The 26434-nt window shown below is 37.7% G+C and overlaps 1 protein-coding gene across 10 annotated transcripts in view; it reads left to right on the plus strand.

Moving 5' to 3' along the window:
• ADAM22 (ADAM metallopeptidase domain 22) overlaps positions 1-26434 on the plus strand; it is a 215805-nt gene that overhangs the window by 111655 nt on the left and 77716 nt on the right. For all 10 annotated transcript variants that reach the window (XM_058524953.1, XM_058524944.1, XM_058524962.1 and 7 more), the window contains exon 5: positions 22433-22515. In XM_058524953.1, coding sequence (XP_058380936.1) covers positions 22433-22515 — 83 coding nt within the window. The remainder of the gene's footprint in view (positions 1-22432; positions 22516-26434) is intronic.

The following is a 26434-nucleotide window of genomic DNA, read 5'->3' on the forward strand; positions in this document are numbered from 1 at the left end:
CTACCCAGTTCCAGAAGCAGAGCTTGGCCAGCCCTTCCATGAGCTGCTTCCCAGACCCAAGCCCCTCCCTCCTCCTCTTGTAGGACTTGTAAACACTATCCCGACTTTATTATCTTTTCCTTACTTGTGTTTATAGTTTTATCACCCAAGAGTGTATCCCTGTAGTTTAGTCTTGTCTGATCTTTTTTTTTTAAAATAAATTTTAAAAAGTCTCTTTTAATCCATTGGTTTCCTCTCATTGTTCTCTTTTTGTTCTCCCTTGCAATTTATTTGTTGAAGAAACCAGGTGTTTATCCTTTGCAGTTTCCCGCAATCTGGATTTTGCTGTTGATTGCAATTTTATATTAAGAGTAAAATGAAATACATTTTATTGATCTTTCTTCAAAATAATGATTTGTATTATCTGCAAGACATTGTATGGCTCATCGAAGCAGTTTTATCCCGATCAGATAGGTGCATAATCCTGATTTTAAAGTCTATTAAAACCTTTTTTTCAAAGCTTTTAAAGATAAAGGATTTAAGAAGAAAAAGTGATAGATACTTCTTTGTTCCTGTAATAAAACATATTGATCTTATCTTTCACTTACATTTATTTTCAATTCATTTAAAAATTAAATTCTAAATTTGCCCCTTAGTTTAGGGAGAACTTTTATCTGTTTGATATGAATTTTACAAAGAATTTTAACATAAAGCCTCAACTAATCAGAATACCTTGCGGACAAAATCTTTTTATTTTGATTGTGGAGAACTATGGCTCTGAATTCATAAGCCAAAGGAAACTGGACTTGAGGAAGTAGCAGCAAACAAGTCTAAACCATACAGTTTGCTGTTTTGTTACCTAGTTTTTTTGTGTTGAAGCTGAAAGCTGCCAGTATTCTGGTTAATTGAAGTTTCCAGTTATATAGCTCTAGTTAGTATTATAAAACTAATAATAGTAATTGCCACATTTATTGCTCATGATGTGATAGGCACACAAATTTATATATATTCAATCTTTAAAACAACCTGTGATTATAAATATAATAATATCCCACTTTACTGGAAACTGAGGCATAGAGGGGTTACATAACTTGCTGGAAGTAACACAGGAAGGAGTGATAGAGCTGCAATTTAAATGTAGATTATCTAACTTCAGAGCTGACTCTTATACCATATTATCTATTGTATATTCTCTATTATGTAAAATAGGATAGCCATAAAAATCGAAATTTATTTTATTTAGACTTTATTATATACATATGTAATTCATTTTGGAGGTGCTTAATTAATACTTTATAGTCTAATCCTTATACTGCAAGACCCTTTCGGTATTTCTCTCAGATTCGCTTACGCATCTGGGTAGTTTTTCTGTAACGTCAGTTGCCTTGGGCAAAATGTAAAGACACACTCCAGTACAAAGCCTGTTTTATTTGTCAAATCTCAGGAAAATAGTCATAGTAGGAGTTTTAGAACACTAGGAGAGGAATGGTAAACCCTTTCTATATGCCATGAATAGGTATAGATGGAGGAGAGGGCAGATTTCTTTGGGGTCAAAAAGGAAAAGCAGACATCTGGGTAGAAATATGATTTATTATGTTTATTACCAGTGAAAGATCATGACCAGTCATTGATATCATTAGTTCTGCTAGTATTTTTTTGGTTGAATTATTTGTTCTCATGATAATAATCAAAAGTAATAGCTGCTGAGTGTCTTTTTTTGTAGCTCAAATTATTTCTAAACTACTGTATGTGAGAACTCTCAATTTGTCATTGGATCAGGATCCTAATCCTTAAGGATGGGTATGTACAGAGACACCCACTATACAGTATTGACTTTTGACTGGCAATTAACTGGTTACTACCCATCACTTAATTGAATTGAGTGCACTCAAGGACCATTGTCTCAAAGTCTTAATTATGTCCATAGTGGCAGTAAGAAGATGGATAAGCAAGCGAAGGAGTGTGGGTCAAGGTTGAAGTCTGGAAATGGGTAAAGGAATTGGAGAGAGTGCTGTATGTTGGGGAGCAGGTGTCAGAGGAGAAAGTGTCCACTTAAGGGTGGGAGAGGTTATTGTGACTTTAGGGAACCTTTTACTCGGATGGAATGGTGATGTAATTTTCATTAAAAAATATTTTTTAAGCAAACTGAAATGGCCACTGTCATTTCTGGAAACAGAATATCAGGGAAGTTGATACAGAAGCAAGGAGAAAGCCTGAGTTTTTCTAAAGAATAGTTTTTCTCCTGCTGTGAACACACATCCATGTTCCCTCCCTGGGGCTGGAGCTCCATGAAAGATTTCTAGTTTAGCGCGTGGTACCATCTCTCCGTAGACGCCTGTGCTACAAGCAGAGTCTCTAGGTTCCTTTTGCACTCATTTTTCTAAATCAGATTTCCAGCTCATTTCTTCTTTCTTAAAAAAGAGATACCTTTTTTATCCTGCCTTAATCTTTTTTGTTTTCCACAATGAATGTGTCAACAACAGGAAAAAAATACTAGTGGAGGACAGCAATAAGAAGTCACTTAGAAAATTTTAAATATGATGACTGTCAGACAGTAGTTTCTGTAAACCTGAACAGCGTCGTAGAAAATTGCTTGTGATGTTGAGTTGTATTCGGTCTTTCTCATGTCTTGTTTTCTAGATTTCTCCATGGGACACATAATTCTTAACACTTGAATGCTTCAAAAGGTGCACAATGTTGTTAAAGAAATAATGTTTCTTAACATATCTTTTAAGATTTTTGTTTGCAGAAAAACCCACAAATAATTATATGGTGCTATAAAATATTGTGCTGTAAAATAGCCTTCCTTAAGTAACATATGTTTTCAGTTTGTCATTAGTGACAGGATTTAGTTTATTTAAAATGTAGGTTATAGTTTAGTGACTGCATTCTGCTGCTTCTACTTTTTTTTAACTGACAAGACCTTTACTGAACACATTCTTTTATGAGACATAGATTTGTCTCAAATTCATTGCGTATAATTGAAAAGTACATAAATGCCTGAACTATTTCTTTTCTGGCCACGGGGATCACAAAAATAGCTATTAAACTGCCCAAGTGTCATTATATAAATTTATTGCAGCAGAAAAGGTGAACAAAAGGGTTAATCTGCTTTTGCTTATCCTGGATATCAAGTTTCCTTATTGATTTTCAAAACTGCATTACCATCCAGAGTCTTGGTTCTTTCTATAGAAGCAAGAAGAGTAAGCGATTAAGAAGAAAAGAAAAACCAGGCCTTGGTGTGCAGTAAATTTTGCTGCGTGCGTTAGTACAAAGTCATCCATACCTTTGCATCAATGATGGATCTTCGGAAGTGGAGACGTGTTTTTTCCGAATAGCTTTTAGGTTATCTTTTTGTTTTTGAGGCTATCTTTGAGATGAAATGTAGCAACAGCCACTGTTGCCAAGTAATCTATACAAAGGCTTTTTAAAATCTCATTTCCCTTTTTTTTTAGGAGAACAACTCAGCAACAACATTTCTCTTCCAAAATGCTTTTCTTATTTACAATTTCCCTTACATTTGAGAAACATGCTTTCTATCTTGAATTCTCACTACAGTAGCTTTTCCAGAGCCTCTTGGATAAGGGAATAATACTTAGTCACCAGACGGTAATTAAGTCACGTGGCCTAGGAAGATGCTTTTAGAAAGGATTTTTTTTTGAAACGGATCTATTTATAGAATTTGTCACCTAAGCTCTTAGTTTTATCACTCTTAATTTCACATTGACGTTTCAGGCATTTTCCCTGGCTCTGTGGAGAAAGGGAGGCCTCTATCCAGAAAAGAATTCAGTGATGTGCATTTTAAGGCCGGTTGAGGGGCAGACTCTCAGAGACCCTTACTTGGTCCTTTGAGGAGCTCCTGCTGCCATGGTAACTGAGATTTTTTTTTCAACAGCTTTATTGAGATACAGTTCATATACCATAAACTGAAGTGGTTTTGGTCTCTATTTTGTCCATTAGGGAGCACAGATTCCTTAACTGATTGTGTGTAAGTAGAATTGATTAAGATTATCACAAACAGTGAAGCACGATAGGAATGTTTGGCAGATGAAACTACCCATATGTTAGATCTGTATCTGTGTTCTTCTTGCTGTACTTTGTGGGAGATTTAGGTTAAGGACCCTTACCACTGAGCCTAAACTCAGAGCAGAACCTCCGGGGGAGGAGAAAGGAAAACTTCCGGCGCAGGTGTTACAGGTGGTTGTTTGGACGTGTAGGTACCTCACACAGGTTCTCTTTGCCAGAAGGGAAAATTTCAGATGTCATAGCTACGGACATGATATCTTTTTACACTAATAAAAAACAAGTTAACCACAAATACACACATTTTAAAATTAGATGACTTGGTGAAATTTTTTCTCAAGTCCATTCTCTGAAACAGTTTAGCTATGATTTAACATCAGTTTGACTAGTAATAAAGCTAGAATGATTTAAAAAAATTGGTCAATATATTTTCCTTCTACATGAATGTTTAGTTGTTAGCTGTAGCTGAACTTTATTATATTTAATGACTTCATTAACACCTAACTGCTGACATAAATGATTTTTTTTAAACCTCAGCATATAGAGATCCTACAAGAAGGAGATCTAGACTTTCTGAAAAATAAATAGACAAGTAGGGTTAATCATCCAGTAATTTAATAAGAAATTATTGAATTGCATTTCGGGGATGGTGGTGGGATTCAATTCCAGGATCTTCTGATTTAGAGATGGTTCTTTAATTGCAAATAGGGCCGGCACAGGGACCCTTCTCCTTTGGGTCCTGTGGGTTTGAGCTGCTGCCCATTTTTAAATACTTTCATTTTTAAATAGTGAATTATATCAGGAGGAGGACTGATTAATTTTCTCTGATACTAGTGCAACAGCCATGATATCCTCACAGAAGTATTTTAAATCCCGAACAAAAGTATAGCTGGAAGAACCAGATATTTGACGCTTGGTGTATGGGAGTCCTAGTGAGCTGGTTTCATTGATTGATAGTTACCATGTGCTACTGTCCTGTGGGGAAAGACTGTGCTTTCATTTGCTATCTATTAACTCAGGCTCCAGGACTAAGTTTTATCTTAGGGATAAAAACTGCTGCCAGTGGTTTAATGCTAGTCGCTTGGAAGAGTTCACCTCTTCTCCTTACAAAGCCAAACTCATTTTGCTTCCTTAAGGCTATTGGTGGCATGTTCTCTCCAGCTAATGAAACACTCACCTTAATGGAATTAAAAAAATATAATGACTTGCTGTGCTTCTGTTTTATATCATCCTCAAAATTTTGTATTTTTGCAAGTAAATAATTATTATACTCTCCATCAGTATTGTATAAAATCAGGTGCTCATTTTACCATCGTGGATTTCCTGTTTTATATAGTCTCTACTTTGAATCATACTGATATCCTGATGAGATCCATACTGGTAACTAGACTGAGGAATAATAAGACTAGAGTACTAATAGCAGTTGGAGAAAAAGCAAGCACTTGTATGGTACTTGACTCTGTACCAGGCACTAGTCTGATAAGTGTTTTGTATGTGCCAAGTTGTTTAGTTCCCCAGTAGGACCATTGTTATCCTCATTTTGCAGGTGAGGAAACTGAGGCATAGAAAGTTTAACTAACTTGCCCGAGAATTTGAAGCCAGGCAGTCTGGTGCCAGAATTCATGCCATTATCCACTACAGTCTACCATCCCTATGGAAACAAATAATCATAATAGCAGAGGAATTGGAACGCAAATATTTAAATTAGAGCACTTCAGTTTACCATTTGCAATTACATCTCTGTTAGCAGTTGTTTTGGTAAGCCATAAACTGAAGATGTATTTGCTTGGTTTAGGTGAGTCTCAATTATACCAATATAAAATTTCCATTATTCTAAAGAAAACTAAATGACTTCTAAGGGAGCCCTGTTTTTTCAACCATTTTCTCCTGGGGTTTATTTTTAGTCCTTCTTTGTTCTCCGTAGAAGTTGGACTGAGTATTGTTCAGGGGAGTGCCATGGCTTTTAAACTGTAACTGTTTGAAATATGGTGCAGTTTTGCACATGGCAAACACATGGCTCAGTTCTCATGCCCATCTTATGCCTGTGTGTAAATTTATCTGCATCTGGAGGAAATGTGAAGTTTTATGGACAAGAGTAACTAAGCTGAAACATAGCATCATCCTGCCAAAAGACTAGAAGATATTTGGTTGTATCCCTGCCAAGGTGCCTCATAATACCCATCCCCTCCCTTCTCCAACACACACACACACACACACACACACACACAACACATAGGAAGAGAGTAAAAGAGCTACACAAATCTAACAAACAAACTGATAAACTGGTTGTTTCTTCCTTGCATGTAAGTTATTCCAGGTAGGGCTCTTAACTTTACTGTTTATCCACCACTAGTCATCTATGTAGTATCTTTTTGATGAGCTGGACAGTGTGTGCATATTCCTCCTGGCAGGCTTGTGCAGACATATGCTCCTCTGCCATCTTGTAACCAGCATGGTTTCAGGAAGGTCTCAGCTTTCATGATTTAATTCTCTTTGCATTATAGGAAAAAATTCTTTGGGGATTAAGTAAATTTTGCTTTCCCTTGGGACTGAAGCAAGGTTGCTCTAGGTCCATCATCATGTATAATGTATCAGCTGCCTTAATGGCATTGGTAAGATTGCAAGTAGTCTTAACTCTATAGCCTGAAGAAAATATATTGGCACATTGCCAGTTTCTACGGGTCAGATATCTTAGTGCTGGGAGTAAGGAAAATAAAAAGTGACAGTTGGTGTCGCCATGAGTTCTGTTTCTAAGCTCTGTTTGTAACCTGAGTAGAAAGTCCTCTTTATTTTGTTTTTCAATTAATTATCTGAAGAATTATTTCATCTGTTAATATTTGGGATGTTATCTATAAACTTAAAAATACATGTTCAGCCATAAGTTTAAAAAAATATTCAAAGTAGCACTAACTGATGGTATTTCTATGTATGGAACCAATTAACTATTTTATAATAGAATATCATTCCTGTTTTAATTCTAATTATAGAACTAATCTTTTCATTATATAATGTCTTACACAAATCTACTCTTGCAAATTTTTTTGAAATCAGAGTGCGCTATTAGAGTAATTGTGATTGAATGGGAAGTTGTGGAAATGTTGTTTTTGACAACTTTGAAACTTGTTTGAAGCAAAAAAAAAAAATTATAAATTATTCCCTTAGTGTTGTCCCAAACTAGTGTTATTTTCTTATTCATTTATAAAAATTTCTTATTTTCTGATGAATAAGTGGCCACTGTAAAAATAGGAACAGGTAATAAAGACCAGAGAATAAGTATCTTGGTGTTGAGTGGTTTGAGTGTTATCAGCTGTTTTGGGGGGTAATTGATCAGGGCTCCAGTTTGATCGTAGCAGCCTTTTCATTGCATCTATGAGGTAGAAAAGGAGGTAGATGCAGGTGGGCTTGATTATCCCCATAGGAAACTCCTAAAAACTTAGGCATGTGGAGATTAAGTGACATTAGACACTTAGGAAAGCTGACATTAGGGATTTATGGCAGATACCCTACCTGTGTTCTCAGCCTTCTTTCATTCAATAGATGTGTGCTGAGTCCTTGCCGTCAGCTCGGGGATATAGCTGTGAACAATATACGATGCAATTCTCACCCTCATAAAGCTAGTAGTTTAGTAGGGGTAATAGGCATAATGAAAATAGCTACCAAAAAGTCTTTTTAAATGACAGGAGCATGCCATAAAGAGAAGTCCATGTTGCCCTGTAAGCATTTGATGGGAGACCTGACCTAGTCTGTTTGATTAGGGAAGAAGACTTCCTTGAGGAAATGATATTAATTCTGAAGTTTGAAAGATAAGTAACAGGCAGGTGAAATGGGAGGGGAACAGCTTTTTAGGCAGTGAAATTAGCACATGCAAAGGCCCAGAGGCCTTGACTCAGGATCTTGGTACATGAGAGGAATCAAAAGAAACCAGAGAGGTGGATAGAGCAACAGGTAGAGACAGTGGTGCAAGAGGGAGAGAAAGTGGGAATAATATTAGACCAGAGCCTCAACTCAAAGAAATGAAGTACAACCTAAAGGCAACAAGACTAATTATGCCTTTGAACTTCACACATTGATTACTTTCTTCCTTTGTTTTCTCTTCTCTTAACATCCTTGAAAATCTGGAAGTGTACCTCTAACTCTCTCTGGAAGGCAGAGTGGTTGCTTTGTAATTCTGAGTGGGGTCAATAGGTATTCCACATAGCAATTTGATTTTTGGACCGAGAAGTGCTGTCTTCTTGAGGCCATGCTACCTTTCTGATTAAAAAAAAAATTTTTTTTTTTTTAAATTTTCTTCATTAGTGTTAACAGATAGAATTAGTCACTTCTTTTGTTTCTAAGTTCAGGATAGATGTGTAGTTTGGAGGAGGTAAAACTTAGAGACTGAAAATATTGTTAGAGTTAGACCTAAATTCAAACCCTGACTCTGCCAATTAATATTTGTGTGGCTTTGGACAATTTACTTATTTCTTCCGTGGTTCATTTTTCTCATCTGTTCAATGAGGAAGACAGACATGTAGCCCAGAGCTTTGGGTATGAGAAGGGCTCCAAAAATATCAGTGTTGATATCATTATTGAGGTAAAGTAGCACTTTGTAAAGAATTTCTGGCTAGGTCTTTGGTGGCTTCTGGCCATTCTTTCTGCTAACTTCTGATTCTAATCATGACACAGAGAGCACATCAGGATCACCACCAGCAGTCCTTCATTCTGTGCTTCATAATAAGACAGCCTTCTATGCCCTAGACTGTAAATTCCATGAGGAGTTCCTCCAAGAGTAAAATCCCATGGGAACTTGTACTGTATACCTAGCACTTAGCATAATGTGTGTACCTAGAAGACAATCAATATCTGTTGAACAAAAAAATCAGTGAATGAATTAAGCCAGATGTTAGGAAATTGGGTAGTTTCTCCTGTTCACTCAACACTGTATAGGGAGAAGTCCACTTTGGACAGGTCTGGGAGAGCATATTATTTCCCCTGCTATCAAAAGATGCAGTGAATATAAAGAGGAAAAAATAAAAACCAGATGGTGAGCCTTACGTCTATCTGCTCACCTGATGCTCAGTGCTAAGTTCATCCTGTGTGCTGCGGCTATATTCACATGTGTTTCCTTTCTAAGGTATTTTAGAGCCACTTCTAAATCAACTTTAAATTTCAAATCATGAAAGACCAGCAATTGACCTGTGATAAAAATTTCTGTAATTTTGAAATATTTCAAACATATTAAAAATTGTGTAAAAAATTTATAACAGATATCCATGTGTGGATTTAGCATGTTAGTATTTTGCTCTATTTGCTTCAAATCTTTTTATGGTTTTTAAAGTCTACTAATTCTGTATCAGCGTATCTCCTATTTTATTTCTATTATACTTTATTCCCACCTTTACTCTTGATCAATCTTGTTAGATTTTTTTTAGTACATTTTTTTTAAAAAGAACCAGCTTTGGGGCTGGCCCAGTGGCATGGCAGTTAAGTTCGTGCGATCCGTTGTGGCGGCCCAGGCTTCACGGGTTCAGATTCCAGGCGCGGACCATCGCACCACTTGTCAAGCCATGCTGTGGCAGCGTCCCATATAAAGTAGAGGAAGATGGGCATGGATATTAGCCCAGGGCCAATCTTCCTGAGCAAAAAGAGGAGGATTGGCAACGGATGTTAGCTTAGGGCTAATCTTCCTCACAAAAAAAAAAAAAAAAGAAAGAAAGAACCAGCTTTACTTTCATTACTAATGTTTACTTTTACTTAAAAAATTATCTTTTATTCTTTTCATAACTCATTGAGTTATTTAACTTATTCATTATCAATCTTCTGTTCTCTAAGCATCTACGGATGTAGAATTTACTCTTAAGTACCATTTTAGCAGCATCCTAGAAGTTCTCATACAGAGATTTTTTTCATTGACTATATATATACAAATCTTCCTCAACTTACGGGGTTATGCTTGATAACCCCATCGTAAATTGAAAATGCATTTAATATGCCTAACCTACCGAACATCATAGCTTAGCCTAGCCTATCTTAAAAGTGCTTAGAAAGTGAAATAAGTCAGAGGGAGAAGGTCAAATACCGTATGATCTCCCTCATTAAGTAGTAGATAATAACAACAAACAAACACTTAGAGACAGAGATTGGATTGGTGGTTACCAGAGGGGAAGTGGGGAGGGAGGAGGGTGAAAGGGATAATTTGGCACATGTGTGTGGTGAGGGGTTGTAATTAGTATTTGAGTGGTGAGCATGATGTAATCTATGCAGAAATAGAAGTATAATGATGTACACCCGAAATTTATACAATGTTATAAACCAGTGTTACTGCAATAAACAAAAAATTAAAAAAAAATTTTTTAAAAAGTGCTTAGAATACTTACATTAGCCTAGAGTTGGGCAAAATCATTTGACACAAAGCCTATTTTATAATAAAGTGTTGAATATCTAATATTATTTATTGAATACCACACTGAAAGTGAAAAACAGAATGGTCTATGGGTACAGAATGGTTGTAAGTGTATCATTGTTTACCCTCTTGGTTGCTTGGCTGACTGGGGGCCGGGACTCGCTGCCGCCGCCCAGCATTACAAGAGAGTATCACAGCATATCACTAGCCCAGGAAAGATCAAAATTCAAAATTTGAAGTACGGTTTCTACTGAATGCACATTGCTTTCGCACCATTATAAAGTCGAAAAATCGTAAGTCGAACTGTTGTTAAATCGGGGACCATCTGTACTATATGTATATTCTGTAATTTATGCTATCACTTTTGTATGCATTTATTTAGATTTTAGAAATAATTTTTATATTATTTAAAATTTTTTATATAACATTTTAAAAACTTCCAAACATATGAGCATCTTTTGTTGTTGGTTTTAAATTTTATTCCTTCGTGGTAAGTGGAGTGTACAAGATAATGATTCTTTGGAAGTTGGCCTGGTATTTTTTGAAAGAAAAAGTTGGTAACCTTTGATTTTTTAAAAACAGATTGCAAGTCACAGAACCAGAAAGGACTTGAGAGACCACCACATTTAACTCCCTCCTTCGTTTTATAGGAAAATAACAAAAAATGGCAAATGACCAACTTGTGCCCGCAGAAGCAGTTGCTGAAAAAAACAGCACTTTATTTTTTCAGGCTTAGCATCACTTTTTATCAGATACAACCTTAAATACTAATTTGCCTCCCTGAAGGACATTGTTTGAAAAGTTCCTCTTTAGTAAGCCAACCTTTTGTTTGTACCTTTAAATAAGTCCTGGGCTAATGCAAAATCATTCTTGGAGGTGTAAAAATGACCATTGAATGCTAGTGTTGCGTTGTTGAGCACAGTATTTAAGCTCAAGGTGTAAGAGAGAAAAAAGAGATGCTGCAATGCAATCTTCTTTTGGCAGCTAGAAGTTTTCTTTGTTTATCCTTACTTGCAAAAAAGAGTGGGTGGGAGTGAAAGTGAAATTAAAGGAGAATAAGTTCATGGTGGAAGTGGAAAAAAAAATGGCCTTTTTTTCCTTACCTCATATAGTTACATTTTCTTTATTTTTTCTATTTTTATTTTTTTTTGCTGAGGAAGAGTCTCCCTGAGCTAACATCTGTTGCCAATCTTCCTCTTTTTTTTGGCTTGAGGAAGATTCACCCTGAGGTAACATCTGATGTGCCAGTCTTTCTCTGTTTTTTGTATGTGGGTTGCCACCACAGCACGGCCGCTGACGAGTGGTGTTAGGTCTGTACCCGGGAACCGAACCCAGGTCACTGAAGCAGAGAGCACCACACTTAACCACATGGGGCTGGCCCCATAGTTGCATGTTTTTAAAAAAAAAAAAGGAGGAAAAGAAAACAACAACAACAATCTTCTTTTCAGATAGAAAATCGTTCTCTTGATTTATTTTAGGGATGCCAAATGTGCTTTCTTTTTGTGTAACTGTCTTCTAGTCAATTATATTGCTTCCTGTTACTGTTCAAACATCAACTACATGATAAGGTTTTAGGTAATATGCATCTCTTATGCTAAAAAATTCCTATAGAACAATACATTTAAACTTCTATTATTTGTCAAAAGATACAATGATGTAGTAGTTTCCTGGAAAGAGTTATAATTTCATGAGTTTGTAACTATACAGTCACTGTATGTGGTCCACATTGATTTTCCATTCTCCCAACTTAGAACTGCATCTCAGAGAACCTGATAAGTATCCTCTGCATTACAGTAATTTGTTGCTGAGGAGCATTTTGTGGGAAGCTAAAATTTTTTAGTAGTCTGAAAAGACATTGTTATAATAATGGGTCTGTAATGATTACCTGACAGCTGAAAAATAATTTCTCTTGCCTATTCTCTGGTTAAAAATAAGCAACTTGGGAAGTTCTGTTTGACTTAATAATAGAATTGAAGATCAGGTTTACCATGTTATTTGTGTAAAAATAATGATGAGTACTTTTAAATGAAGCTTAGGGAAACTAGAATGGCCAGCTAGAGGTAGTTAAGATACAGGTTAATTTTATTAGATGAATGATGCTGTGGTAGACACCTGCAGTTTATTCCAGTGAGCCAAGTTTCTTAGAAGCAAAATCTCTGGATTATGAATATAAAAATTCACTTGATCGCGTTCAAAGAGATGAGAAGTTGTGTTGTGTTGAATAGTGTCCCCTCAAAATTCATGTCCCCTGGTACCTGTGAATGTGCCCTTTTTTTTGCAAATAGGGTCTTTTCAGATGTAATCAAGTTAAGAAGAGGGCCCTAATCCAATGACTAGTGTCCTTTATGGAGGGAAGTTGAGACACAGAGACAGACACATAGGGAGAATGCCATGTGAAGATGGAGGCAGAGATTGGAGGATGCATCTGCAAAGCAAGGAACACTGAGGATTGTTGGCAATCCCTGGAAGCTTGGAAGAAGCAAGGAAGAATTCTTCCCTAGGGCCTTCAGAGGGAGCATGGCTCTGCCAAGACCTTGATTTTAGACTTCTAGCCTCCAGTACTGTGAGAGAATAAATTTCTGTTGTTTAAAGCCCCCCAGTTTTTGGTAATTTGTTATGGCATTGTTAGCCATTTTAATTATAACTAATGTAAAAACAATTAGAGTATGTGTTGGAGGTGCCTGAGCCTACATACAAGAGGAAAGGGAGTTAAGTGTTTACCTTTTGCAAATGCATTGCATCTGAGAAGACCTTAACACTTGTTCACTTAGGATACTTGTGAGCTGTAACTCCTGGGAAGCTGTCATAGTTTTTATACTTTGTTTTCCACAGCTGACATTACCCAAGGGAATCAGTATAAGGAAAGACTCCTGCACAACAATAAAAATAGATTTTAAGCTCTCTAGGTCCCTAGTGGGCTTTTTTTTTCTTTTTAACTCAAGAGCTCATAAGAAAGTTATGGCCCGTATTTTCTGTGGTGTTCACCATTTTCCAGTAAGATTCTTTATCACTTTTATTTATATCCAGTGGCTTTCTAGTTCTTTTTTTTCCTTTCTTGGGGAAACTTTTGCTACAATAATATTCTTATATATCTTTTCATTTTCATCAGTTACCATGTATCTTTTAAATGAAAGTATTCTCCTTTTTGTTAGCTAGATTTGTCTCCTTTTAGTTTTTAAAAAAATTTTTTTATTGATGACTATGCTACAAGATCCTAGTGCTCATCAATGAATATTAAAATAGTGCAGAGATTTTAAATGATCATTTAGCTTTAGATATTGGAGTGAGCTGATAATTTGGGTGCTGCTTGAACAATTGTACCCTGGAATAGGGTGGCAAAGACAAATGTCCAAAGATGTCAACCAATAGTATAAATGAGAGACAGGCCAGCTGTCATGAAATGGACAATGTGCGTCTTATTCATCTTCAGCTGATTTTTGTCCTTCAGAAAGATGCAAATGTGGGAATGGAGGCTCACTGTAAATCTAATTTTCAGGGCAAGGTGGAAATCAAGCTTTAATAACTGTGAAGGTATGACATTTTATCCTACTTGCAAGTTAACAAGTTAGCCTGCTGCAATTTTATCTATGTTGGCAGAAGACAGGAGATGCCTGGGTCAGACACAAAGGCCTTTATTATTCATGGCAATAGCAGTAACCAGAATAGCAACGTTTTCTTAAACTTATATCTTGAGCCTTGATTCCTGGAGGGTGACAGAGGAAAGGGCCAGGTGATACCTGCACACACAGTGTGTTGTTACTAGGGAGAAATTCTGAATTTAGGAAACCTGAGTCCTTTTTATTTTTCTTTTGGTGAGGAAGATTGGCCCTGAGCTACCATCTGTGCCAATCTTCCTCTATTTTGTATGTGGGACGCCACCACAGCATAACTGATGAAGCAGTGTGTAGGTCCACGCCTGGGATCCAAACTGGCGAACCCTGGGCCACCAAAGTGGAGTGCATGAACTCAGCCACTACTCCACTAGGCTAGCCCCTTGAGTATTTTATAATAGGAAGTAAACATGCTTGGCTTTTGTTCTAGAGGGAGCTATCTCTATCTTCCAAGACTGTCCACAATACAGACATCCTTGAAAGGATAGTCCAGAACAATCTTAGGCAAGGAGGAATCTGGATTTTGATTATAGCAAAGTGTTACTGAGTAACCTTTCAGCCTTTATCTCCATGCGTTATTTTAAAAATTATGTTTTAATCAGTTATTTAAATTAAGCCTGATTACGTAAGGGAAGTTTTTTTTTTTTAATCTTTTGAAAACCTATAGTGCTAAGTTAAAGTCTAGGAAGTATTCATTTATACTCTTGATCCTAGAGTTATATTTCATAGCCCAGTATACTAAAAAAACGAATTTTAGGGATCAATATAGGGTTGCCAGTATTTTTATTTTGCCATATATGGAAACAACCCCTTCGAAATACCTAAATTCTATTTACTATTGCCACCAATTCAAAAAGAATGAAGATGACAACTAATGCAATGTGGTACCCTGTATTGGATCCTGGAACAGAAAGAGAAATTGTATGGAAACACTGTGAAATCTCAATGTTCAGAGTGTAGTAAACAGTAATGTACCGATGTCAATTTCTTAGTTTTGACAAATGTACTTAGGTAATGTAAGATGTTAACAATGGGAGAAACTGGGTGATGGGTATCCCAGAACTCCCTGTACCATCTTTGAAATTTTTCTGTGAATCTAAAATTATTCCAAAATAAAGTCTATCAAAAATTTAAAACTTGATTTTAATAATCAAAGGAAGGAACTAATCTCAAAACAAAGGATAGTTATATAAAAATTAAATACATTTAGCTTTATGAAAAATTGACTACATTGTACTTACTTTTCTCATTTTGGCGTGAACTGGTACCGATTTTGACCTGCATTAGTATAGATCCATGGATTATCAGCATTTGGGAACCACCATATGATAAAGTATTTAATTTACTGTAAAATGAGATGAGATTATCTTTCTCTCTACTTTTCTTAGAGAACATGTAGAATCAGCTACCCTTACAGTTTGTACCTGAACAGATGTTTAGCCTCTGTCCCTATTATGAATTCAGTCTGATTCTGTATAATCCCAAGTTATGAATTTTTATCAGGATAGGTTGATGGATCCTCTCCAACATAAGATTTAGCTTTTCTAGAAATTTCCTTGATGCAGGTGGCCCTTGGGAGACTCAGAATATTCCTGACACAATAACACCTGGAAATGCCATTTCTCACTATTGGGGAGAGGGGCAAGGGTGGGAGGAGGGCAGGTTCCTCATGTCAGTTCCAATCAGGAGGAAATTGGGACCAGGCTTTTGTAGGCAAGTCCCTGGTGCAACAGACTCCAGCCATGCAGCCACAAACATAAGTTTGGGCAGTGCCCATGCCTGGGAGGAATGTAGGGTGCAGTAGAACTCAAGGGGAGGGACTTCAGTTCCTGCAAAGGGGTATTGGCTAAAGCAGAGGTTCTCAACCATGGCAGCATGTTGGAATCATCTGGGCAGATTAAAAAAAATGCCCAGGCTCCACCCTCAGAGGTTCTGAAAGAATTGGTATGGAGTGAGGCTTGTATTTTTTAAAAAGCTTCCCCTGTGATACTGTGTGTGCCTAGGGTTGAGAACTACTGTACTGGAGCCCTGTGAAGAAGGATCTCATTTGTGGAGGAGGATGACCAGCATGAGCCCCAATCTGCAGGGCAGAAGTCTGGTCCTGAGACTGGTGCCCATGGACGGTGAGAGAGCTATGACTCAGGGAGCAGTGCAAGAACACAAGGGTTGCAGGGTGGTGTTTTGGTCTGGAAGTGTCTGCACTGGCCCTGTCCCTTTTAAGGAGACCAAATCATCCCGATTTACCTGTGACTTTCACAGATGTAGCACTGAATGACCCACATCCTGGGAAACCTTAGTCAGGCTAATCAGGATGGTTGATCGCTCTAGTCCCTTTAATCCAGGCCAAAGCATCCTGTATGGTATCCCATTACCAGCGCCTATAAAAGGTAGCTCTGCTCTTCCTGGTTCTGTACATGGCAAAATTCTCATATATTATCTCACCTTTTTCCTTCTATTTTGTTTCTGATAAAGCCAGCTGGTTGTGGAGGAACAAGAAAAGGAGTGAAGAGCTATGGCTGTTTATATCCTTTCTGCTTTAGTCAGAATCTGCTCAGGAACTAGTGTAGGATTTCAGTGAGCTCAGCAGTGAGGAGCTTTAGCCTGCAGAGGCAGGTGTCATGTAAAGCAGTTGTTCTAGAGTGCATTGAAGTCACCTGAGGGGTCCCAGAGCTTCTGATCGAGTATGTCTGAGAGAGGTTTGAGAATTTGCATTTCTAACAAGCTGATGCTTCAGGGCTGGAAACCGCTCTTTGAGAAACACCAGCATAAAGAGACTTGATCTGCATGAGGCAGACCTGGGTGTGAAGGCTCTCTTTCAGTCTCTATTTTCTCCCTTGTAAAATAGAAAAATTAGTATTCACCTCATCAGTCACCATGAAATATTACATAAATCGCCAAGCAGAATGCCCACGATGTGGTAGACACTTTTGTTCTCTGAAGATCTCAGTCTTTCTGGTATCCTCTACATGGGAATGGTTTGGTATTGGGTTGAATATTTTAGGTTAATAATGCCAAATATGATCATCAAAATCACCTGGGGAACTTTTTGCAACTCTAAAAAGGCTGAGGCCTTACCTCCTTGGGGATCCTGGTTCAGTAGGTCTGAGGGGTGCCTGGGAATCGGTTTACAAAGCCCCCCACTGTGATTCCAATAGTTTTGGGAACCACTGCTGTTGAGCAGCTCTTCTCTAGTGCAGGGGTCCTCAGCCCCTGCAGCTTTATTGAATCATCTGGAGCACTTAAAAAGATGCTGATGCCTGCATCCTGTCTCCGGAGATGAAGATTTAATTGGTTTGGAGTACAGCCTGAGCATTGGGATTTTAAAAGCTCCCCACGTGTTTCTGATATGCAGCCAAGGTTGAGACCACTGCTCTAGTGGATTCCTAGAGTAAGAGGAACATGGAGTATTTGTTAAAATGCAGATTCTTGGGTCTCACCTCAGAGCTCACTATGGAATCCCTCACTGAGTAAATATTGCCTGACTGCACTCCTCACCTATGTACATGGCAGTTTACAGTGGACTTTGTTATCTCACGGAATCCCCTGCACACTTTTGTGAGGCAGTGTGGGTTGATGTTATCCCCGTTTTTATTGATGAGGAACCTGAGATTCAGGGGGGCTCTCTAACAGAACACTTGGGGATATACTCATAGATCAAACACATGTGCTTCCCTGGAAGGAGGCCATAGTCTAGCAGGGGACATAAGACAGAAACAGGAATTCAAGTAGAAAGAGATGTAGTACAGATTTTAAAAAATATGAAAATTCAGAGGAGGAGGGGTTAGCGAGAAGTAATTTGTGAGGAGGAGGGAATCTGAGAAGGCTTTTTGGAGGAGATGGCCCTGGCCCATCTTGGAGCTGATAAAACTGTAGTTTCCTTTGAGGGTCTGGATGGAGGGCAAATGACCATGGCCTTGCTGCTGTGCTCCATTGGTTCCCTTTATTGGGTTTTCATAGTTTTATAACCCAGGCTGCGTAACTTCCTTTGTGTTATCATCTCATCATATTTATGATAAATCCTCCTTTTCTTTTGAGATCTTTCTGTTTAATAAAAATGTGGTTTGTCTTTGAATTTTGCAAATAAATGATTATTTTGACTTCCCTAGAATAGGTTGCAATAACCTTGTTTTCCACTGGGAAGATAAACCAATAGACTTATGAACTATCACATAGTTCATTTTTATAGCGGTGGGTAATTTTTTTAGCTACAACTATCTAATTAGCTAAAAATAAACATCTGTACTGTTGTGACTGTGTTATTAAATCAAGGAGTATGAAGAAAATTTCAAGGACAATGGATTTATTTCTGGAACAAAAGAGACAGTAAGGAATAAAGCTATGACTGGCAGTCGGATAAAGAGCCAAACTCTGTTAGGATGTGCTTGCTTTTCTCTTTTTCTATAACATCTGTTTTACATTATTATATATAATACCTACTTCCATAAAGCATCTGGGTCCTCAAGAAAGTCGTATGAAGATATGGAGAACCTTTATAATTGATAAGATTTGAGAAAGTTGGCTTAAGTAGTAATCTTTATTGAAATATATAATTTTTAATAAAATGCACTTTATTATTTTAAAATGCAATGCATCTTTTAAAACAGATATAAATGCAATTTATAAAACAGATAAAGAAATGCAATTCTATTTGTCCTTTAAAATATCTATTAAAATTTTAAGTACGCATGTTCTTTGACTTACCAGATTCACATCTGGTAATCTATCCTACATATATACTGACAGAAGTGCACAAAAGTGTATGAAAGGATGTTTGTTGCGATATTGTTTATGACATCAAAAAAATGGAGATAACCTAAATGTCCATTAGTATATGACTGTTTCAGTGAATTATGATTCACCCCTATAATGGGATATTATACCATCCATCATTGAAAGAATGAGGTATTGATACAGAAGGATGTCAAGGTTACCTTAAGGAAAAAAATGAAGTGGCAGAACAATGTGCATACTGTAAACCCATTGTGCACTGAAAAGGATATATGTCTATTTATGTATATATACATTTCCTTAAATAAGCATAAACTATCCCTGACATGGTACGCAAAAGCTGTCAAAAATGCTTACCTTTTAGGAGGCAACTGCAGCCTGGATAATGTATATTAAGGGGATATTTTTACTTTTTACTGTGTACCTCCTAAATTCTTAGAGTTTTTGCCATAAGTATTTATTATTATAAAAATAATGGATAAAAATAATTACTTAAAAAATAAAAACCTATTAAATTTATTTTATTTTAATAATTTAATAGTAGATTATATAAATTAAAGAAGCCTTTTAACATTAAGGCCTCTATTCTGCACTAAGAAATATTTCCAGGCATGTTAAAGGAAAAAAAATCTACTTTAGTTCTTAGTTTAAATAATTATTGATTTATGGCAAATAACCCTGAAAAAAATCACAACCCAAAAATTAATTTCCACCGTTATTTAGAAAAATTACATATACCACCAGTTGAGAGCCTCAATATTTGAATTATAATAGCCTAAACTGAGGAGATTTTTACCCCCTGGCGTTTATGCTTCTCTTGAAGTGTTATGGAAACATTTGATAACGATTCAACCATATTGAGCTCTTCACTTCGTTTGCAGTGTTAGGCTTTTGTGCAGATGGGTCCTGATCATATGCTGTTTTTGGATTGACTCCTATTTTTCCGAATCAGAAATTAGTGAAGATTGTTTTCCATATCTAATCATCTATTTAGCCCCAGTATAACGAAGGATTGTTTTATTTTTATTTTTTTTTCTGAGGAAAATCAGCCGTGAGCTAACATCCATGCCAGTCCTCCTCTTTTTGCTGAGGAAGATTGGCCCTGGGCTAACATCCGTGCCCATCTTCCTCCACTTTATATGGGGCACCGCCACAGCATGGCCTGACAAGCAGTGACTCGGTGCGCGCCTGGGATCCGAACCCCGGCTGCCAGCAGCGGAGCACGCGCACTTAACCTCTATGCCACAGGGTGGCCCCCCACAAAGGATTGTTTTAAAAGATGAATTCTTTGTCCTTTTTATGATTTAATGTAACATGTTTCCAGAGTTGGTATTTTAAAGAAAACTTTAGTAATTTATAAAACATTTCTTATGTGATTTTACCTCTGATATATTTTCCCCACATACAAGGACTTGTCAGCTTCCGTTGTTCTCTAATCTGATACCATAATTCTTGCGATTATCTTCTTTGTTTCCATACTTCTCTGTTTCTACTATTTTTTTGTCTACTATTCATTGTGAGTCGTAGACCTTGGAGGGAGAAGATCTGATTGGGTTATTTAGTTGCCACTCAACATAAGGAAACACTTTTAGACAGAATTCTCTTTCTATTCAGGTCACCTCATTGGCTGTTGGCCTTTCGTGTCTGGCCAATAGAAAGCTACAGTTTTGATTTCTGGTCCAATCAGATGTGTCTGGGAAATCAGTCATTTGAAACATAGTAACCTCTCCTGCACTTAGAATCTAATGTTATGGACAGTTCACCAGTCCAACAGAGGATATTTTAAATTCTGTTAAATTTACCCCCAACCCTACTCAAAAAACAAAACAAGACAACCACAAATCAGCCTAGAGGAAAGCTTAGATTTGCACTGCATAACCCAAAGGTTCTACATGTAGATCATAAGCAGCTTTGGGAAAAGACACAGGCCTTGGGTTCACACAAAGTTAGAATCCCTTCTTGGCAACTTCTGAGGTGGACAGTCGTGGCTCTCAGAGATTGTGACCTCCTATGTAGAATAGAGATAATATTTCTTTGTAGGATTTATCTGAGGATTTAAGGTAACTGTGTATGTAAATTGAGTAGAACAATAATTGACACGCAGTAATGATAATAGGAGCAAACATTTACTGAGTACGTACGTACCAAGTGCCAAGCATTATTCTAAGCCCTTTTTGCATATTAGCTCATTTAATCGTCTGAACAACCCTAGGAGGTTATTATCTCCTTTTGACAGGTGACACAGTCAGTTCTTAATTTGCTTAGATTACACAGCAGTAAGTGAAGGAGCTGATAGCTCAGGCTGTTAACTTCTACACTAAACCAACCCCACCTATGAAGCCAGTGCCTGTCTTTGTTTCTGCCCGTAAGTCTGTGGCCTTCTGGGTTCCACCCCTGTCAGACCTGGATGTGAAGTTCTACCCTATCTTGTCCTCCATCACATCCAACCACAGTCTTCAGTTCATGATGCTCAGTGACACCCTTGGGAATCTGAAGGTGTCACAGCGTCAGGGATTGCACTGTGTACCATCTTACCTGCTCTCTATCCTCTCACCAAAGCTGAGATTCACCCAGTCCTGTGGGATTATCTTACGAGGAGCAGCAGTCTCAGGCCAGGCTGCCTTCCTTGGAATTCCAGTGAAGAAAGTGTCTTGTTACATCATTATGTCTTCCTATTCTCTCCTCTCCACTTGTCAAGCACTGAATATTTTAAGCAGGGTCAGTCTTTAAAACAGACTGTGAAGTAAGTAATATTGGCGCCTTTAAACCACCCATTCTATCAATCCTTGCTCTGTCACTCTTTCATGTCTCAATGGATCAGTTTAATTAGAAGCTTTCAGCTTCTGAAGAAATGGGAGATTAATGGGGGAATGGGAAAAGGTCATGTAGAGCAATGCTTCTCTCACTTTATTGTGCATACAGACCTTGTTAAAATGCTGAATCTGATACAGTGAGTCTGGGGTGGGGCCTGAGATTCTGCATTTCTGACAAGCTCCTGGTGATGTCAGTGCTCCTAGTCTCTGAACCACACTCTGAGGAGCAAGTATTTAAAGTATTTAAAGACAAACACCCCCCTGAGATGCCAGAGGATTTACCCTATTACCTTTTCTGGGAACGTTTAATCCAAAGAAATGAGTCTCTCTTAATGGCATTTAGTTAATGTGACTGGCTGCTAGAAGAAATTTCTCAATTTCCAACTCTACCCTGGACTGCTTACCAGTAAAGCCATTCCTGGTTGGAGAAAAGAATAGTATAAACTTGTCAAGTTTTGATATAAACACTGCAAAAATAGGCATTTTCTTCCATCAATTTAATTTAGTGACTCTCAAATGATTTACATTCGTTTTTACTTAGCTTTACGTGAAAGAACATCATCTTGCTGCTACTCAAGGTTGAGTTTCTCATGACTGGGGAAAGAGATGATACTTATCCTGGTACAAGGGCGACAGTGTATTTCAATATCTGTTATTACCTACATAAAAGGACAGTTAAGTCAGCTTTTATTTCTCTGTCTTTTGATTTGGAGTCAACTCACTAGGAGTGTTTATGAATAATTCTGTTAGAAATGGTTTGATAATACTAATCTGAATAATGAAAGATTATGCAGAGCCTTACAAATGGAGGTGCAGTGTGGGCAGAAACCTGTGAAATGAGGTGGTTGATTCTCCTTGTGATGACAAAGGCTTACGTTCTCTATTTCTCTTTTCAGGGAGGAGAACACTGTTACTACCAGGGCCATATCCGAGGAAACCCTGCCTCATTTGTTGCATTGTCAACATGCCATGGACTTCAGTAAGTGTCCAAAAATTTTTTGTATCATCCATTCTTTCAATCACTTATTTTCTTTATTTTTAATGCACTGTAATCGAGATCCCTATTTTATGAGTGAAAATAATTTTAAATTGGTGATGGAGCTGATCTTTTTCTCTTTTGTGGTTTTTAAACCAAGCAGGTTTTTTAATTAGAGTTGCAGCAACCAGGGGCTCTAATATTATAATATGATACCCTACAGTGATGTTTAAAGCATTTTTCTAGTTTCATCCAAGTTGAGACATGAGCGATTTGGATAACTTTGGTCTCTGTTTCTGTGGATGTTTAATCCCTTGGTACCAGTTCTACCCCTACTCCTCCTTGATGTTAGTTTTTATATTTTTATGGAATAATAGAAATTTCAGTAGATGGAACCTCTTGACTCCTTTCACAGGGACAAAAGGCTGTAAGTGACCTCAAGATCTCATGTGTCTCAGCCCTTTTTTCATCCAGAATCCTACCTAACCCACAGCAAACTCGTGGGAGGGTCCGTCTGTTCTCAGAAATCTCCAGGGATCAGAGTTCATCCTTCCTCGGGGCCTTGCTTTCTTTCTCATAACCTTCATTATCAAAGAATATTTGCTGATGGTTAACAGGGGAATACATCTACTTCCTCTGTCCTGTCGATAATAGTGGTACACAGGTGGCCGTCTCTGTCTTGTAACCCCTTCTAAAGCTACTGTGTCGTTCCTCGGCATTCTACTTAGGCTAAATGATCTCAGTTCCTTCTTGTTTTGTTTTACTTTTTTTTTTTGGCACAGAACAAGCCAGCACTTTAATTTTGTCTTGTTGAATTTTTGTTTGGAAACTTTAAAATACTTCCTCTCTATTGCCAAGTTCGAGATGTGGCTTTTTCATCTAACTAGCAGTTATTGAGTGTCTACCATGCCAGCCACTAGGAGTATTAAGGCGATTAGAAGATGAGCCTTGCCCCCAAGACCTCACAGTCTAGGGGGGAAGCTAAATCCAGCCCCGCTTCCTTCTAGGGAGTGTGATGGGTATATTTGTTTTCTTTAAGAGAGAAAAAAACTGAGAAAAATGCAAGCTGAAAGTGGGCACTGAAGAATGAGGTAGTACACGAGGGCTCCAGAGCAGTGTGACCTGAAGGAGGTGGTGTGGTCCCCGGAATAGGCTTTGATAGAATCATCCAAGAGAGGAGGTTAGATCTTACAGAAAGCTAGGAAAGAGATCTAATGGGAAGGGCTGGAAAATGCAGCTGGTCTGCCTAAGTGGTGCCTCTGATCAGGCTCTGGCAGAGTAGGAATGTGAGAGGCAGAAAGGAGATCAGGAGGATCAGTTGAATAGCCGGAGAGACGAAGCCATATGTCTGAGAGCATGGATGACCTCCATTTGCTTATTGTTTGTTCTGAAAGACTACTTTACTTATTTTAAAGAAAGTCTTTGACTAAAGAGACATTTTTACAAACAGAATCCATGCCTAATATCTGAGGGCCTCGGATTTCTTATCTGGAAAAAGAAACGTTGAAGTCTCTTTCAGCAGTAAAATTGTTATATCTGATCTCAAGAGGAGCACAGCTGTCAGCTAGGAATAGTACACTGGGCCTGTCAACATTTGTGGCAGCAGAGTGATATAAAAAATAAGAGGCTTTTTTTCTTCTCTCTTCCTCTTAAAATCTCAATCCAAAGTCACAGAACAAGCATCTTGCTCAGTACTTATTCCAGTTTGCCTCCCAGTTTTCCAGATGGACACAATACTGTGAGAATCAGAGAGAAGGAATTACTGTCTTGTAAGGACCCTAATAGACCTGAGAACCTAAGACTGATAGCTTTATTTAACACTAAACAAAAAGAAACAAACAGAAAACCCACTGTGTGGAGCACTGTCAGGATTATGTATGAATATGTTTGAGTGTCTTAGACTTTTAGGAGCATGTTGGATACATTTACTCTTGTTTCTTTTTGTTATTTATTAATTATGACTTCTTGTGTATATTTTACCTTCTGAACAAAGATTGCTGACAGAAATATTTTGGGGAATATTACTAAATATTAAATAACTTGTGTTAATTGCAGTGATTTAGCTATGAGATGTATTATTTCATCCATGATTCATCTTTTGTAAATTACCAAGCACATATTGAGAGTTTTCATTTTTCTCGATTTGCTGAGTTCAGTTGAAGAACATCAAGGGGGAAAATAATCAGATTCATATGTCTTTTCCATAAAACCTGCAAGAGCATATTTTTTCAAATTAGAAAAACTAATGGGCGATATTTTGGTTCTGGTATGTCTGATGTAATGACAAAATCCTGTAACTATGGGAACCTTAAAGAATGGAATCAAATGTAAGTTTATTGCCCTCTTGTGGCAATTTGTGAGAATGGCTCTTTCTTTTCAAAATCTTGTTTTGATTCAGCCTTTTAAAATTTTAGCTCAATTGGCCTGTAATGACTCATCCTAGCTGCAGGTTTTTATTAAGTATATACTGTGTATGGGCTCAATATACTTATTGGAATTTATATAAATATAACAGAAAGGTGCCAATCCTCAAAGCAAATAAAACACATATGCTTTTTAATTGTTAAAGAATCAATAATAGCATATTGTCATATAGGGAATCAGAATCTTCTAGTTACAGATGGTGTCAGAATTTGATTTTTTTACATTGTATCAAAATGTTTTGTTTTGTTTTTGTTTTTTTATGAGGAAGATCAGCCCTGAGCTAACATCCATGCCAATCCTCCTCTTTTTGCTGAGGAAGACTGGCCATGAGCTAACATCCGTGCCAATCTTCCTCCACTTTATGTGGGATGCAACCACAGCATGGCCTGACAAGCGGTGTGTCAGTGCGCGTCCGGGACCTGAACCCGGGCCACCAGCAGTGGAGCACACGCAGTTAACCGCTATGCCATGGGGCCGGCCCCCTGTATCATGTTGTTTAAATCCAGTAAAAATAACTAATTTTTGCATTGGACACTAACCTAATGCAGGAGGAAATAATACCCTGTACTATTTAAACAAAAAGATCTGTTTGCTACTTAATCAGCATAAGCATGTGAACTTTGGCAAGGGTGATGGTTCTGTACAATTTTCTGGATGGGTCTGGCTAGTTCTCAGTAGGGGCCTAAAGAATGTTCACTGCTGTATTTGGTGTACTGTTCTGAAAATGTCCCCCCACTGATTCCTCAGGCATATATTGTCAGCAGTATCTCACCAACTGCATCTGTTTATCTTTAAATTCCAAATGCTATGTCATCCAAATTCAGAAAGTGCAGTTTTGGTTGAAAACTTTACAGATGTGTGAGAATAGCAGTTCTAAGGGTATATAAAAGTTGAGGACGTGTGGAAGATGTTACAGCAAGAGTGAAAGCATTTGGATAGAAGCAGAGCTTGAGGCCGTTAGAATTATAGCTCAAGGAAACCAACTAATTTCACTAAGCGATCAATAAAAGACAAATATGATTCTATGTTTAACAGCTTGAGTGTCAAGCAGTCATTTCTACCTAATACCGAAAAACGACTGCAGAAGATCGCAGCTTTGCCTCCCATCAGATGCCTGAATGATAAGACGCGTTCCTTCAGTGTCCTAAGGGGCTTGATCTCAGTAGAAGGACCACGTTCTCCTAAAAGGAGTGGCTATCAGGATCTCTTTGAGTGGGTGTTGAGGCCATATGTAGGTTAAATGCCCTCCAGAGGATTTCTCAGTTGGCCAATAGTCATCCCCAAAACCGAACTCCAGATTTGTGCCCTGCTCCCTGCATCTTGCTTCTTTGTGTCCGCCTCATTCTGCTCTTCCTGTGGCTTTTTTCATTTTATTACATGGCCACTCCGTCTTTCCAGCTGCTCAGGTCAAAACCCTGGAGTCCTCAATGATGCAACTCTTTCTTGCATACTTCCTTTCAAATCCATTAACAAATCTTATTGGTTCTACTGTTGAAAA

Source organism: Diceros bicornis, chromosome 3, assembly GCF_020826845.1.
Source record: "Diceros bicornis minor isolate mBicDic1 chromosome 3, mDicBic1.mat.cur, whole genome shotgun sequence".
NCBI classification, from domain to species: domain Eukaryota; kingdom Metazoa; phylum Chordata; class Mammalia; order Perissodactyla; family Rhinocerotidae; genus Diceros; species Diceros bicornis.